This window comes from Heterodontus francisci, chromosome 36 (genome assembly GCF_036365525.1).
Source record: "Heterodontus francisci isolate sHetFra1 chromosome 36, sHetFra1.hap1, whole genome shotgun sequence".
NCBI classification, from domain to species: domain Eukaryota; kingdom Metazoa; phylum Chordata; class Chondrichthyes; order Heterodontiformes; family Heterodontidae; genus Heterodontus; species Heterodontus francisci.
This window is the reverse complement of record NC_090406.1, coordinates 15,066,020-15,083,674: the sequence shown is the minus strand read 5'-3', so window position 1 is coordinate 15,083,674 and position 17,655 is coordinate 15,066,020. Positions and strand designations below refer to the sequence as shown.

Sequence of the window (17,655 nt, the reverse complement as noted above, 5' to 3'; positions counted from 1 at the left end):
GGCATTGATTGTAATTTCCCCCCCAGCCTATTGTAGTGCCTTTTCAATGCCTGGGGTAAGATCAGTTAATTCGCCACACACTTGAACTGGAGAGGGGGCAGGGGGTGTGGTCTTGTGATCTTAATGGCACAGAGATGGTTGGCTGGATTTTACATTTAGGCGGACGGGAATTCGGCACCGACATAAAAGCTGGTGGCGAACCCATTTCCACCTAGCCCGGGGGATCTGTCCCGCATTTTACGGGCCCCCATGCTTTAATTGTCCCGAGGCGGGACATCCACCCGCTTGAGGGAGGAGGTCCCGCCTCTTTGAGCTGCCGGCTAATCAGCGGGCCAGCAGCTGTTAGCGGTGGCCACTACTCTGATTGCAGCTCAGCCGACCAGATGGAGCCAGAGACGAGGTAAGTTGGGCATGCCTCACCAGGAAGATTGGTCCTTCCCTGGTGAGGCTGTGAGGCTGGAGTGATCGTTTGCGGGGGAGGGCCCCCCCCCTCCCCCCTCCCCCGCCCCCACCGCCCCAGCACTTGGAAAGGCTGGCAGTTATTGCTGGGCAGCCTTTCATGTCTCAGCACACCTGCTTGCCATGGGTAAAATATTTCTCCCCCCCCCCCCCCCCCCCCCCAAACGCTCGACCACCATAAAGTTGACCGGAGGCAGGAGCGGGATGGGTAGGCCTTCCAGAGCCTCTCACTCAATGTTACGTCGCTCCCACCCACCATCCAACCTGCGGGGCAGTGTAAAATTCAGCCCGGTGACTTTGTTTTGTGACTCTGAGCCACATCGGGAATGTATCTATTTTGAGTACGTTGCACTAAGTTCAGTAATTGGTCTGAGATTGCACAATGTGGGCTGGATTTTGTGGAGGAGGCGGGGATCCTGGCACCAGGCCATAAGGGTCGGCCTTTTGCCCTCTCCCCAGAGCGATCCTCCATTGTTTTTCTGCCTAAGTTTCCTGCCCCGGGATCCCCGTCCCTGTAAAGACACAGGGCCACCAGCTCAGCAGTATAACCGCTAGCGGTGGGCACAGCTGGTACTGCAGAGGCCTTGGACCCAGGTCCAGCACTGGAATCCCAGACCTCTGGTAAGTGAGGCGGGATTGCCAGGGCCGGTCTGTAAGGCCCAAGTGAGGGGTTGGGGTGGGGTGGGTGGGGGTGGTGAGCGTGAAGTTAAGGAGAGGGAGGTCCATGGAGGTGGAGATATTGCCAGCAGGGTTCCTCTGTGGGCCACAGATTGCTCACGACAGAAGGACACTCATATTTCCCCCCCCACCCCCCCCCCACCCCCCCTACACCAAGCCCACAGAGAGGTCACCGAGCTTTACAAGGGACCCTCCCCGCGTGGCGGAGGTTAGATCCCGGAGTGGCTGGAGGACACCCTTAAGCGAAGAGAACAGAAAGTGCTGGAAATACTCAGCAGGTCAGGCAGCATCTGTGTAGAGAGAAACAGAATTAATGTTTCACGTCTGTGACCATTCATCAGTTCCGACCTGCTGAGTATTTCCGGCACTTCCTGTTCTCATTTGAGAGTTCCAGCATCCGCAGTATTTTGCACTTATTTTAGAGGTTCCTAAGTGGCCGATTAATAGGCCTCCTAAGGGCCACAATTGGCCTCTGGGCAGGAAGGCCATCGTCAACCTATCCCACCCCTGGCAAAATCGCTTGGCGATGGGGTGGCGACGGGCCCTCCACCACCACCTCTCAGTGATTCTATGGGCTTAGCCCCCACCTCTGACCTCGGGTGGACCGATAGAATCCAGCCCTGTGACATTGTTTGTTTGTTTGTTTGTCTGTGTCTCCATCAATTGTCCTTGTGTGAATTTTGTGACCAACTTTTCAAATGAATACTGATTATTGGGTTTCTCTGATTAATTGTGACCCTTCCAGAATACTTCAATATTTATTGTTGGGAGGGGTTAAGCATCTGTAGTGAGGTGTTTAAAGTGGAGTACTGGGCACTTGCAACTGCCTTGCTTCATCTGGGATTCTCTTTAGGCTAAAGGTTTTGCATCACCTATTTGACAGATAGCTCCAGGTTTTGAATAGATTCAGTAAATTGTCCATTGTTATAGTGGCAAAGACTTCATGATTGATTTTGTCAGCAGATTCTTTGGTAATGGACTTTAATAGAGTTATAATTCTAGGAAAATGCTTGTCCACATTTAATAGTCCAAACATGTCTTGGAGTACATTAGACTTCAAGACATCCCAGGCAGTGGTCCTTCAGCTTTCCTGCTGTGTTAAAATCTGTGCATCTCTTTAAGCAACCACATCCTTGGTTTCACTGTGGCCTTCCCAGCTTTTAAAATATTGCCCTTCCTACTCCAAGTACCAGCTCATGCTGAGGTAAGTACAGTTCAACAGAGGCAGAGTACTGTCTGGTACCTCGCCTAAGTGGCTGTGCTTATTGTGCCAATCTAGATGGTAGATGTCAGTAGGCCCTTCTACTCAGAGGAGGGGGGAGCAGCATCATAACCAAGCCACATTCCTGACCTGATACGCACACATGCACATTTTCCACTATGAATCGCTTGAGAGCAGGAACCTTGTAATTTGTCACTCCTCCCAAGCCCAGAGATACCGAGGCCAGCTACAGCTACCTGCCTGACATTAGGCTAACTGGGGCCTTCCTCACCAACAGTGGCTCAGTTTTGAGCATCTGTTTTGATTTTAAGCACGGCTGTCAAGAGCACTTTCAACGTGATTCTTCTCCATCCTCTCATTCTTCGAAGTGTGTGTGTGTGTTGTGGAGCTCCGTCAATCTGTCACCAAAGCACTAAATTTGATACCTTACTAACTCAAAATACTTACATTGCCTTCGACAAAACATCCCTCCATGACAAACCTTGGCATTGGTTTTAGACTGGGCATGTGAAAACCTGCTTCTGCATCGCCCTTAGTAATGCCAGAAGCGATGTTGAATCAACAGCTGCACTTGGAATTTTTGGCAGATTATTGCATCATGTGCATCATTGTGGGGCTGGAAACCAACGGTTGACTGGTTGGTGTTTGGAGTGAACATTCTGGAACTTGCTACTTTAAAAAAAAAAAAGGGTTTGAGAGCCACAATTTTATTTTAATTGCGCCCTCACTTCCCATTCTATGGGTTGGATTTTACAGAGTCCTCCCACCACCCCCCCCCCACCACCCCCGACTTTGGGGGGCAGAAAATGCCTCTGGGAGAGGCCCGGCCCGATATTGCTGGCAGCAGCGAGGCCTTGAGGCGGCTCGCCGCTCAGTAATGGGATCAAAAATTACATTTTAATTTGTTTAAATTAATGAATTAAGCACTTACCCTGGTGCTGCCGTCCGTCCCACTCCAATACTGCTGCCAGTGGCTGGCACCCGTGCCTTCAGATCTCCGTCTGGAGATCCGAGGCAGGACACTGGTGGGCAGCAGCTAAGTATTTCAGGATGGGAGTGGGGAGCGGGGTCAAACCAATCTGGTTGGTATAGGGGATGGTGGGAAGGGGTGAAGTTAAAAGTGTATGAACTTTGCGGGGGGAAGGTCTGGCACACAAGGAAGGTATTTTGTGGGGGGAGAGAGCAAGGAATGAACTGTTTGGTTATTTGCCGGGGGGAGAGAGGGGCTAGAAACATTAAATTTTTTTTTCCAATAAATTTAAAATCACTATCTCTTTTAAATTTTCACATTAAATGGAAGGGCTCGAAGCCCTTTTAAAAATGGCGTCGGCGCCTGCGCAGCAGCACCTGACGCCATTGCCGGGACGGACCGCCCGCCCCCTCCATGTCCTCGGGGGTGGGGGAGAAGGTCCTGGCCATTTTAATGAGCCACCGTGTTGAATATCGGCGCGGCTCCGCGACGTAGTTTTGGCGGCGGCAAAGTAAAATCCAGCCCGATGAATATTCAAAAACCTAATACTTTCACTTTAGAAGCACTTCTGAAAAGTTTGCTGCATTTCTGTCATCACTGAAATCCAAAGCTGAGCAAGTTATTATCTGCTATTAATTTGTTCCTTCCCCAACCCCCCAACATGCAGACGTTTCGCAAATCGGATATCACTTAGATATTTTTGTACTGAGCCTTTTGATTTGAAAAGTGAGTGTTGGGGAGTGGTAATGGAATGAAACAAATGGAACACATACCAGACTAAATTTATCTCCCAATTCCTGTAACTTGAAAGGCTTGACTAACATTTTTTTGAAATTTAGGAATACTGTGTAGGGCCTTATCAAGTTAAAGGCAACGGTTGTATTTCTGAAAACACCTATTTTTCACCCTTCCCTCACCCCCCTCAGGTCATCTCTTTCCATGTTGCTCCTGTTGTGCATTTTCTTTGGGTTGCATTTCTTGGCCCAGTTAGATTCATAGAGGTAGATGAAACACTAACCACCAGGCTCTGATGAGTGGACTTGAAGAGATTTATAAGTTGAAGCTTCAACCAAGTGTTTGAAGTATAGTCAAATCAACTGAGAATTCAGTGCTGATTTTAATCTGGAATTCTGAGAAATATTCATCTCTTTGTTTGGTGGCCATCCAAACTCGGCCTCGCTTTTCTGTCGGGCTGAATCTATCCATTGTATCCTTCCTCTGAACTATTACAATTGGCAACTTTCCAACTGAAGCCTGGCTCGGGTATAAAATCAAAACCCGGCCTGGGCCCCGAGTCCTTTAATTTTTTTTAAATGCCCGACCCGATCCAAAAATAACAAACTTATTGTTGAAACAGATAAAAATCGTAGATTAAAATGAAAGCAATACGAAGCAAAACAGTACAGTCCAGCCCGACTGGACCCGAGCCTGAATGCTGGACGCAGAATACAGGCCCGACCCGACCCGAACCCGGCACACGTGGTCAGGATCGGGTCGGGTAGCCAATCTCTCATTCTCAGCAGTAGTTGCCACCCTTCAAAACGGGGAATCTATAGAGGGTGGCGCTAGGAGCACACAAGTCCATTCAGCCCATTGTGTCTGTGCTAGCTCTTTTGCTTGAGAGATCCAAAATGAATCCCACTGAACGTGCTCCCTAATTCCCTCTGCAAAAAAAAAAACAGTAACAAAGCTTTCAGACCATGAGCCAACTTGAACCTATTCAGAGAATTGACTCAGATTAAATAAACCATTTTTGCGTATGGCCTGAGTAATTTTACAATTAAGGAGCAAAATGTGTCTGCTGTGGAACAGGCCCAGGCATCACAGGATCAGTTCTTTATAGGTCTTTTGTGCTTTTGGTAGGCACCCAATGTCAGTTAAATGTGACATCAATTATCCTTGCTATCTCCTGCATGCTGTTACGCTGCACAACTTAAAATGAATGTTCATTTTACTTCCCAATCCTTATTTTATTTTTAATCATTGCTATAGAAGACAGTATATACATCTGTTGCAGGTTGTTCTTAAAACTATACACACAGGAACTGAAAACCTCTCTTTCTCACCAACCTGCCACCCCCTGCGACCCCTTCTCACATCAATTTATGTTATAGCACTCCAGGGGTTGTAATTTGAATGAGCTGCACTGAGGTATAATGGGATCCAATAAACATATCACCGTTTTGATACATTATGCTGCTCCTGCTGTTTAATAGCTGGGTGAGTCATGCCAGTAAAGGAACCATTAACAATTTTCAGTTTGAAGTTGATGATGGGAGAGCGAGGACCGAGCAGTGTATGGCTTTTACATTTAAAAAATGATGCAGGAGCATGATTTTAGAAGGCAGGGCCCCGATGTTTATGAGGAGAGTGTGGGGGAGGCCGTAAGTGGCCCAAGAACCCATCGAAGCCTGAGAGGTGTCTATCCTGCCCGTCTTCATGGCACAACCTCTTTGTTTTTAAAAAATTCGTTTCCCGCCCTGCAGCCGGCCAATTTCCCGGGAAGGAAAATCAGCAGCAGGAAGTAGCGGCCGGAGACCCTTGGGGATGCCCCCAGCAATTGGGAGGGGAAGTCAGCCATTTTGCAGTGGGGTGAGGGGGAGATTGGACGTGGTGGCGGGGGAGAGGGCAGATGGTGGACATAGAGAGGCTGTGATTGGTGGAGGGCAGGCTGAATGCTTCATTGAGGGGCTGAAGTGGGGGAGCCCTCCTGCGGCCGCACACTCGGACGCCAAGAAACCTGCTGTCGTGAAAACAACAACATGCTCGTCAGGTTAGGGCCACGTTTCACATGCTTAATGGTTTAATCCCTAACCCTCCGCTGCCCATTATGGGAAGCTTCATATCAAGTTCTAGTTTATTTTTGGACTGGATTTTTGGGGGTGGTGAGGATACTCTGAAATGAACAAGACAGCAGTAGTTGTGATGCCTGACAGTGTAACAGAGTCCTGCATAATTGGAAATGAAGAGGACTGCAGCAGTGCAGTTGCATGAAAGTCTTCAAAATATTAATTCACTGGGTGCATTTGGACATTACAGTAAAACTAAGGAGTTCTGATACATGAAGAACTGAGAGTGTAAACTGAATGGGCACAATATTGGAACCAGCAATCTATAACAACTTCTGTATTTATATAGCGCCTTTAATGTTATAAAACATCTCAGTGCATTTCACAGGGGTGTTAGAAAGCAAAATCTGACACTGACCAACATTATGCAATATTAGGGGAGTTGGCCAAAAACTTGGTCAAAGAGGTAGGTTTCAACGAGCATCTTAAGTGAAGAAAGAGAGGTTTAGGGAGGGAATTCCAGAAGTTGCGGCCTAGGCAACTGAAGGCACAGCCGCCAATGGTGGAGTGATTAAAATCGGGGATGTGCAAGAGGCCAGAATTAGGTGAGTGCAGAGATTTCGGAGTGTTTTGGAGCTGGAGGGGATTAGAGAAATGGAGGGGCGAGGCCACGGAAGAATTTGAAAACAAGGATCAGAATCTTAAAATCGAGGTGTCCCTTGACCAGGAGCCAATGTAGATCACTGACCTAGGGCAATGGGTGAATGTAACTTAGTGTGAGTTAGAACATAGGCAGCAGAGTTTGAGGGTAGAATCTATTCCAGTAATAAATATGGTTCCAGCTAATGGTTGGCTCAACCTCTCTTTTTTTTTTTTCTCCTGTTTCCTTCCTCACTCCTCCCGATGGAAAAATATTGCCTGGGATTTTGTGAGGCCCCCTGAGGCAGGATCAGAGGCAAGTGGAGGTTGGTGGGGCACGGAGTATTGTGGCGGGGCAGAGGGCCGGTCACCTCCGCATCACTAAGTAATCTTCCCGGGGGCGGGATAGGCCGACAACTGCCTTCCCGTCCAGAGGCCAATTGAGGCCCTTTAGTTTTTTATTATTTGTTTAATGGGTTGTGGGTGTCGCTGGCCAAGCCAGCATTTATTGCCCATCCCTAATAGCCCATGAGAAGGTGGTGGTGAGCTGCTGCCTTGAACCGCAGCAGTCCATGTGGGGTAGGTACACCCACAGTGCTGTTAGGAAGGGAGTTCCAGGATTTTGACCCAGCGACAGTGAAGGAACAGTGATATAGTTCCAAGTCAGGATGGTGTGTGGCTTGGAAGGGAACTTGCAGGTGGTGGTGTTCCCATGCTTCTGCTGCCCTTGTCCTTCAAGGTGGTAGAGGTCATGGGTTTGGAAGGTGCTGCCTGAGTAGCCTTAGTGTGTTGCTGCAGTACATCTTGTGGATGGTACACACTGCTGCCACTGTGCGTCGGTGGTGGAGGGAGTAAATGTTTACGGATGGGGTTCCAGTCAAGCGGGTTGCTTTGTCCTGGCTGGTGTCGAGCTTCTTGAATGTTGTTGGAGCTGCACCCATCCAGGCAAGTGGAGAGTATTCCATCACACTCCTGGCTTGTGCCACTTAGATGGTGGACAGGCTTTGGGGAGTCAGGAGGTGAGTTACTCGCTGCAGGATTCCTAACCTCTGACCTGCTGTTGTAGCCACGGTATTTATATGGCTACTCCAGTTCAGTTTCTGGTCAATGGTAACTCTCAGGATGTTGATAGTGGGGGATTCAGCAATTGTAATGCCATTGAATATCATGGGTAGATTCTCTCTTGTTGGAGGTGGTCATTGCGCGGCACTTGGCGCAAATGTTACTTGCCACTTATCAGCCCAAGCCTGGATACTGTCCAGGTCTTGCTGCATTTCTACACGGACTGCTTCAGTATCTGAGGAGTGCGAATGGTGTTGAACATTGTGCAATCGTCAGCGAACATCCCCACTTCTGACATTATGATTGAAGGAAGGTCATTGATAAAGCAGCTGAAGATGTTTGGGTCTATGACACTACCCTGAGGAACTCCTGCAGTGATGTCCTGGAGCTGAGATGATTGACCTCCAACAACCACAACCATCTTCCTTTGCGCTAGGTACGATTCCAACCAGCCGGAGAGTTTTCCCCCTGATTCCCATTGACTCCAGTTTTACTCGGGCTTCAGGCTCCTTGATGCCATACTCTATCAAATGCTGCCTTGATGTCCAGGGCAGTCACTCTCACTCTTGAGTTCATTAATGGCCTATTAAGGGCCTCTTCCTGTCACCGCTGCGATCTTACCAGCGGCAGGGGGAGCCTCCGCTGCGCAGGGAGGACGCCTTGTAAATCGAGTAGCCCGCGGGGGAAGTGTCCCTCATTCGTGGGGAATTTGTGGTCCACTGACTCCCACTGGGAACAACATTACCTACCTCCTCACCCCCCCCTTCCCATCCCCGGGAACCCCAGACTGCATGACCACCCCCTCCCTGGGTCCTTCAGACTGGTCCTGGTGACCCCGCCTCACCTACCTCTGTTTCGGGGTTCCAGTGCTGGGCCTGGGTCTGAGGTCTCTGCAGTACTGGCAGTCGCCATCGATCCTGTTGCTGGTCCTGTGATTGGCCAGCAGTTCTTGGAGGCCGGGCCTGCATCCTTTTTAGAGTCTTTAAAGGAACAGGGATCCCGCCTCCTGAAAATTTGATTCAAAAGACCGGAGGATTGCTCCGGTGGGAGGGGGAGGCGGCATGCGTGAAAAGGCAGAGACTGGCTTCCCCCCACTTTTTCAGCCCGGCACCGGGATCCCAACCTCCATCATGAAATCCAGCCCATTGTATTCTACCACAACCACATGTATTGTAGCATTTGTTTGCATTAGTCATTTCTCTGTCGAAGTTCATGCATTTTAATTCCTATGGTGGATCCATGTGCCTGGCTGGTCAGTCATTTGACACATGCACTGCTGTAGCCTTGCCAAAAGAGCAGGTATTTAAAAAAACACTCCTTGATTTTGTTGTTTTTTTGCACAATAGAACCATAGACGTTTGCAGCTCACAAGGAGGCCACCCGACTGACCCTGTCTATGCCAGCTTTTTGCTGTGGGCTGCTCTATAATCAGTGGAGTGTAAAACTGGGTGGGGTGTAAATCAGGCGTCTGACCTGAACCCTGGCAAGTTGTTGCCAGGCGGGATAGGTTAAAATCTGGGCTTCAGAACCTACAACTGAATACACATGGAGATGCATACGCATAACACATACATATGTGGACCTTGGGTCGAGTTTACCGAGAATGTACTAAAAGACCTGATGAATTTGGCTTCTAAATTTTTCATGTTGCATCTATTTTCTCTACATAGGATATATGGCACAGAAACAGGCCATTTGGCCCAACCAGTCAATGGTTTTTCCCGTCTTTTCTCATCTGTCTATAAGCAGAACCCTCTATTTCCTTCTCCCTCATTTCCTTATCTAGCTTCTCCTTAAATTCATCTGTCCTATTCGCTTCAACCACTCCCTGTGGTAGTGAGTTCCACATTCTCACTGCTCTCTGGGTAAAGACGTTTCTTCTGAATTCCTAATTTGATTTCCTGGTGATTATCTTATAATGGTCTCTAATTTTGCTCTATTTACACATGGTGGTTTTTTTTTTATCATGCAGCAACAGTGTCCTGTTTTGATTTAAGTGTTTAAATGGTTAATGTACTATCTGAAGAGAATATCCTGCTTGGTTAAATTTGCTGTTTTGTCTCCGTAATAACTATCCATTTTAGAAAGAATAGTGTCTGAGTATAGCAAAGAAATGTGTTTTAATAGAGCCTGTGTTGACCAAGTTAGGACAGAGCTCCTTTTCACTACTTGGCAGCATGCCAACCCGAAAGGTTAGAGCGGAGGACCCGACAGATCGAGTTGCCTTAAAGTTTTGCACAATTCACCTGAAGCTGGTAACGCAGCACACTTAATTTATCGTGAATTAAGGTTTTGTTTTGTGGCTGTGGCCTAGTTTTTTGGCCTCCGAGCAGTAATTGGCAGCGAGAAGCTGACTCCAGACCTCACAAGAGGACCAAGTGATTGATTTCTAAGCTCTGTGATTTTGAACTACTGAAAATCAATGTACAATGACTGACAAAGTGCCCTAGCAGTGGGGGAAGGGGAGGGGGGGAGGGGCAGGCGAATCTGACAAGCGGCTTAGGCCTCCAGCATCAGTGTTGCATGTGCAGATGAAACAATTTCCTCCAGCCAAACCATAAAATACTTAACTCCTGTCTGAGTCACTTCACTAAACCTCTGCAGAAAGCCATCGTGATAACTCTTTACAGCTCCATTTATTTGCAGGGCTTGCGCTCCAGTAAGTCTGGCATTGATTCTGCTGCATGACTTAAGTCCTGCATAAATGCTTACTGACTTGACTCTGGATTTAGAGTTAAATGCTTAATGCCTCCCACTGACGGCTTGACTGGAGTGGATCCAGAATGCTTTTGGCTGTAAGTGTTCCTATGGCCGTTGAGGAGTCTCTGTGCTACAATAAAGGTCTCTTTCCCAGCAACATGGACAACAGCAGTCAGCACAATAAACAGACGTCTCGTTCATTGGCTCTTTGAAAGGGAACTCGAGTCTTGTAAATGGCAGCTGCTCTGTTTTAAAATGCAGGTAGTGCAACCAACTGGACTCCCAGTTACACGTGCTGGGTTAAAGAGAATGATGGCAACACATTTACCCTGTCTGTAATTCTGCAATCTGTTTAAGGACCATAATCATTGAAGGAAGCTTGTTAGTGACCCTGTTAGATACTAGAGGGCAACGAAATGCTGTCTACAGGAGAGAGTCAGGTTTTAACACTCCAGCCATCTCCAGAGGCCCTCTAATGTAACCAAGCAGGCATTCAATATAAAGAAGCTGCCTTTAGTCCTTGCCAGAGGGCACTAAGTATGTCTCAATACATGCCAATCATACTCTGCTGCGATTCTCACTGGCATGGGTGTGTTACCCCCTGATCATCTGTGGCAGTGGAGCAACTTTGTCTTCAGGAGCGACGCTAAAAGCGGCCACTTGCATTTAACTTGTACACAGAGTGGTTGCACTCTGTGAATAAGGAGCACAGTCATAGTTCCAAATCTAAAAGGAATATTTGGATAAGTGAAATGTAGCTGATTTAACATCGTGTTTCTACCAAGCCTCAGTTGAAAACTATGCAGGTTGATTGAATGAAGTTACTATACATATGTTGGAATTTAATGGGAATCCCTCCACAGTTATCTGTTCTGTATTCATAAAGTGACTAATCATATTTAATAGGGGATCGAATTGATGTACCTACAATTCAAATGGTTTTGAAAACTATTGGGCAGCAATTCAGCATTCATAACTTGAGCAGTTTGCACTGTTAAATAGTTTTTTGGGGGTTTTGAGTCTGATCCAAACTGGAAATCCCTGTTTTAATGGGGTTTGACACCCAGTGGTTATTTCTGATTGGCTGCTTTGAGTTGGTTTTAATGATTGAACTTCTACTCTACCAATGGGTAACATTGTCCCCCTCCCCCAGTATTCTACCTCCTCTCTTGTATTGTTGTAAACTGAATGAGACCAAAGTACAAATGCTATAATATTGAGCAAATAAATACCTAATACGAACTATTCTTCATGGAGCTATTTGCTGGGAGATATGCCAGTGGCTCAATGGGTTTATGTACTGCTTGGTATGGAACCAAGGCCTAATCCAGGAAGTTCCCAAACCTCTCAGGTTAGCTGAGGTCAGTGGCAGTCTTGTCTCTGGGTCAAAAGGTTTGTGTTTGACCCACACGCCAGAAGTTGAGCTCTGAATTTAGATTGATACTGCCATGCTGAGGAGGTGCTGTGTTGTTACAGGAGCTGTCATTTAGTTGGAGCCATTTGGCTCCCAAGTTGGCCATTTTAAAATATCCCAAGGCACTGTCCAAAGAAGAGCAGGCAGTTTTCCTCTTTTCTGGCCCTCTTATTCGTTCATCAAACAACACTACCAATAACAGGTGAACCGATCAGTTAGTCAGGAGGCCAGGGAGCCTGTAGAATTACAGCCGGGGGTGGTGGGGGGGTGATCGGCGGGACAGGCCAGTGATGGCCAGAGGCCCTTAAGAGGCCTATTATCAGCCACTTAAAAGCCTCTTCCCGTTGCCACTGGAATTAAGCCAGCGGCAGGAGTGGCGGCCACCGCCACACGAGGAGGTCACTCAGTAAAACCAGGTGACCTCCCTGTGGGCTTGGGGTGGGGTATGGCTCCTCCGTGGCAATCTGTGACCCTCCGAGGGGACCCCAGCAGAAAACAACCCACCTCCCTGAACCCCATCCCCCTGCATTCAAGGCCAGTCCATCGCCGGGGCCTGCTGTACTGGACCTGGTGACCCCCACCTCACTTATCCTGAGGTTAGGTTCTCCAGCGCTGTGAATGGTTCCAAGACCTCCTGCAGTACCGGTAGTGGCCACTGCCTTTTTGTTATTATTCGGTCATGGGATGTGGGTGTCGTTGGCTAGGCCAGCATTTATTGCCCATCCCTAATTGCCCTTGAGAAGGTGGTGGTGAGCCGCCTTCTTGAACTGCTGCAGTCCATGTGGGATCGGTACACCCACAGTGCTGTTAGGAAGGGAGTTCCAGGATTTTGTCCCAGCTCCTGGTTACGCTGACGATACTACTGAGCTGCCAGCCCTCTGATTGGCTTTCAAGGGACAGGGATCCTCGCGCCGGGCAGTTAATTGCCTGGACGCCATTAAACAGATCCAGTATGATGGTGGGGGTCTCCAAATGGCCAAGGTGGGTTTCCCTCCCCCTTGTCAGCCCGGTGTCGGGAGCCCCGCTGGTTCCACTAAATCCAGTAATGCAAGCACATTGGGTGAGAGCAAAAATCAATCTCTGTTGTGATGCCTCCCATTATTGGATGACATAATACTTAGGGCTGGATTTTTCTGCCCAATTATAGCCAGGCTGAAAATCTACCCCATGTCATTTAATCTTCATGTGAAAACAAATATGTTCACGGTGCAGGAAAACGTCCAACATTGGTGGAAGAATGGGCCAGCTTCCGAGGGCTTTGGAATGCACTGCTTGAATGGGCGGTGGAGGCAGATTCAATAGTGACTTTCAAAAGGGAATTGGATAAATACTTGAAGGGGAGAAAATTGCAGGACTAGGGGGAAAGAGCAGGGGTGGTGCAACTAATTGAATAGCCCTTTCAAAGAGCTGACGCAGGCATGATGGGCCGAATGGGCGGCTGTACTGCTGTAAGACTCTGATTTTTACGAGAAGAGAACAGTTGGAAGGGACAGAGAAAATTTTGTAGTCAGCAGGGTGAAATTGCAAAACAGTTTATTTTTGAAAAGTTCCACCTGCACCCACCACGACCCCCCCAACCCGCCTTTGAAACTTAGCCAATTGTTGCCTGCACAGCCCTGAAATGCAGATTTTTGCTGCCATCTGTGATTTGAAGTGTTGAAGAAATCCTTGACCCTGAAATCCTTTGCCTGCATGAATTACAGCCAGAGTTTGTTCAGGTTGTTTTTATTTCTTCCTCCCCATTTCCCCTCCCCCCACCCCCCCCCCCCCTTTTGCCTCTTGCAGAGTTCCGTGCACTCGTCCAATGGGGACAAGCCAAGGAATTCCACTGATTACCCAAACCACCTCAAGAAGAAGAAGACGGAGGAGCGTGATTCGGTGAATGACTACGTAGGTGTAGTGTTTGGTATTTTGGGTTTTTCTCCGCTGCTGCTTTTCCATCTCCGTCACCACCCCGCACTCCCGTCCCCGCCTCCCGCACACACTTTTCTCCCAAAAATTAGTCTGGGTTTTTAATCTGGATTTTTGCCTTTTCCCAGGAGATCACACGATTTTGGGTGGGGTTGGAGCATGTATATCATGATACACAAACTATCATTATTGTATGGGACAGGCTGGATGGACGGCCTTTACCTGTCCATCATTGTTCTTGTGTTCACCACCACTCCCCAACCCACGCAATTAAGGAGTAACTCAAAGATACTGTACCTTCCTATGTAAATACACCTGCTCCACTCACTACTTTTTCTCCATATTACGGACATAAGAAATAGGAGTAGACCATATTGCCTCCGAAGCCTGCTCCACCATTCAATACAATCACAGCTGAACGTCTACATAAACTCCACTTTCCCGCGCGCTCCCCATATCCCTCGATTCCTTGAGATCAAAAATCTTATCTATTCCAGTCATGAATGTATTCCAAGATGGAACATCCACTTAAATATATCTGCTCCACTCACCCCTTTTTCTATGTTGTGTATGTCCTAAGGAGTATTAACAATCCCTTATTTGTATATGTCTCTCTCCCGCTCCCGCTCCCTCCCTCTCTCTCTTTCCCGCTCCCTCTCTCTCTTTCCCGCTCCCTCTCCCGCTCCCTCTCCCTCTCCCGCTCCCTCTCCCTCTCCCTCTCCCTCTCCCGCTCCCTCTCCCGCTCCCTCTCCCGCTCCCTCTCCCGCTCCCTCTCCCGCTCCCTCTCCCGCTCCCTCTCCCGCTCCCTCTCCCGCTCCCTCTCCCGCTCCCTCTCCCGCTCCCGCTCCCTCTCCCTCTCCCTCTCCCGCTCCCGCTCCCGCTCCCTCTCTCTCTCCCTCTCTCTCTCTCTCCCTCTCTCTCTCTCTCCCTCTCTCTCTCTCTCTCTCCCTCTCTCTCTCTCTCCCTCCCTCTCTCTCTCTCTCCCTCTCTCTCTCTCCCTCTCTCTCTCTCCCTCTCTCTCTCTCCCTCTCTCTCTCTCTCTTTCTCACACACACACCCTCATACCATCTAGTGGTCAGTTTACGTTCCATCCCAAAGCTGTAAGAAGGATTCCAGTTGAACATTTGCCAGCATATAATAAAAATGGTGCAATATTTAGCTGTCGCATTTTAATAAGGTGATCGATTGCCATCAGCATGATTTGAAAAGTTTATCTTAAGGCACCGTTACTGCACAATCTTTTTTCTTTTCCCACTGAACTGATTGGACACAGGAATGCGACTCAGTGATGTGATGAATGGAAAATAATTTCATTTGTGACATTGGGAAGCCCATAAACCACCAGGTTTTCATGCTACCCTTTGCCTGACTGAGCACAGTCTATTCACTGTCTTGTTTCTATGTTTTTAAACATCCTGACCAAGTAAGAAAACCTCCTCATAGAGAGGGACAGAGAGGAGCATTCAGTCCTGTGCTGAATTTGGGCCACTCTGATTTTACACTCTTTTCTTTTGTTGCCTTTGCCCCATGTCCCTGTCGCTTTGACTTTCACTTTTTCCTCTTGTCTCCCTGAACCCCCATCACTGGGAAATTGCCATAATGTCTGCTATTTGGTTGAACTTTTCCAATTTGTACTTTGTTCACTGTCTATCCAATTCTTTGTTTTGCTAAAGATACACTATTCTCTCAAGGAAACTTAAAGTATGACCCTCAAATTACACTTTGAACCTTCTGTTGATGTCCAACTTTCCTGCTTTTGATTGCTGTCTGGTGACCTCGGCTAAGACTATTTGTGTATGTGTGTGCTATCTATAATTGGATATATAGATAGCTGGATTTGGACATGTTTGGTAAGGACTGAACCAGGCAAGTTATAATTCCCTCAAAGTTGACTAGCATGGTATCCCTCCCTCTAGGCTCTGAAGTAAATAACAGCCTCCTGAAAGAGAAATTGGACAGTGTGAAATAATACCTAGAATCGTATAATCTTATAGAACACAAGGAGGCCATTTATCTGGTTGTGTCAGTGCTGGCTCTTTGAAAGATATGTCCAATTTAGTCCCGCAATCTGTCTTTTTCCCCATCCTGCAAATTGGACCTCTTCAAGTACATGTCCAATTGTCTTTTGAAAGTTCCTACAGAATCTGATTCCACCACCTTTTCCAGTCGTGTGTTCCAGATCTTAACCATTTCCACTTTTGGTCTTTTTCACCAATTACCTTAAATCTATGACCTCTGATTATCGACTTAATTGCCAGAGGAAAACGGGGTAAGTAGGGAGTGTTACAACCTCAGTGAGACTGTTAATGTTAAAATACGGGATCTGAACCCCCAGACCAATTTAAAGAATTACACAACAAGATTTCACATTTAAAAGACTTTTTAAATAACTAATAAACTAAAAGAAATCCGCATGAACTAAATAATACTTTTGTAAGTAGCTGATACCCCAGATTACAGAGAAAGGTATTTTCCTTTACTTATTACACACTTGAAAACCTCACACTGCACTTGTATGTTACACAGTCCTCCTTGATGGCAAAATCTTTGTGCTTAAAAGTCCCAAACTCCTCCTAGTTGCAATGGATTGGATCTACCAGACCTTTCTCAAAGTCAGTGTCCTCTTCGCTCACTTCTCCGAGCACTTTCGACCTAGATTTCCATGGATAAGGTGATCCTGTTGGTCTTTTACTTCACAAACCTCAACTTTCAGAACAGGTTCAAGTCTTCACAGCCTTTCGCTGCATCAGTCTTTTGAGAGCGGGTGTTCCTTTGCTCTCACTCGTTCTCTCTTGCTCTCGACTCCCACCACTGGTCATCGTCCTTGCAGCCTGTCTGCCTTCAGAAAATATGTTGAATTTATCTGGAATGAAAAGTCAATCGCCAATTGTCCTTTTCCAATATGCAAAGTCCACAAGTCTGGCTATAGCAGGGCAATCCGGGCTTTCCATTGTTTCCAGGTGTTAGCAATTGACGTGCTCATTTATGTCCTCCAAATCAATGACTCCTGGTTTACAATTTGAAAGTCTGGAGAAACCCATTGTTCTTCAGGTGTTATACCCCTGCAGTCTTTGCTTTTCAAAAAAAGGTCTTTGATCTGGAATCTTGGTTGGCAGGACAACAAAGATTCTTGTCTTATCTTTAAGCAGAGTTGATGTGACGTCACTGACTTCTTGGACTTTATCTTAAACTTTTAAAAATCACAGTTTTTAAAACATAATCAAGTTACAAAGTCTAGCATTCAAAACAGGGAGAAACTATCAAAACCCCATATAATTTTGAATATCTCCATTTGGTCTCTGCTTAACTTTCTTTGCTCCAAGGACAGCAATCCCAGCTTCTCCAATCTCTCCACATAACTGAAGTCCCTCATCCCTTGTATACCTCCTCTGTACCCTCTCCAAGGCCTTGACATCCTTCCTAACCTGTGGTGCCCAGAATTGTACACAGTACAATTAAGTTAAGTTACAGTTAAGCTGAGGCTTAACCAGTGATATGTAAAGGTTTGGTACGCCTTCCTTGCTTTTGTATTCAGTGCCCCCACTTTCAAAGCCCGTATGCTTTCTGAACAACCTTATCGACTTGTCCTGCCACCTTCAAAGATTTGTGAATAGGCAATGTCAAGTCCCACTGGCATCAGCAGTGGCTCAGTAGGAAGTATTCTGCCCTTGGAATCAGAAGGTTGTAGGTTCAAGTCCCACACCAGGACTTGAGCACAAAAATCTAGACTGCCCGTTTGGAGGTGCCATCTTTCGGATAAGACATTAAACTGAGGCTCTGTCTTCCCCCTCAGGTGAATGTAAAAGATCTG

At 47.3% G+C, this 17,655-nt stretch overlaps 1 protein-coding gene across 2 annotated transcripts in view; it reads left to right on the top strand.

Annotated features, from left to right (window-relative positions):
* LOC137351606 (transducin-like enhancer protein 1) overlaps window positions 1–17,655 on the top strand; it is a 186,189-nt gene that overhangs the window by 123,470 nt on the left and 45,064 nt on the right. The window contains exon 9 of one of the 2 annotated variants that reach the window (XM_068016207.1): window positions 13,719–13,823. The exons of the other annotated variant lie outside the window; for it this stretch is intronic. Within the exon in view, the coding sequence (XP_067872308.1) occupies window positions 13,719–13,823 (105 nt within the window). The remainder of the gene's footprint in view (window positions 1–13,718; window positions 13,824–17,655) is intronic. 2 annotated transcript variants of the gene reach the window in all.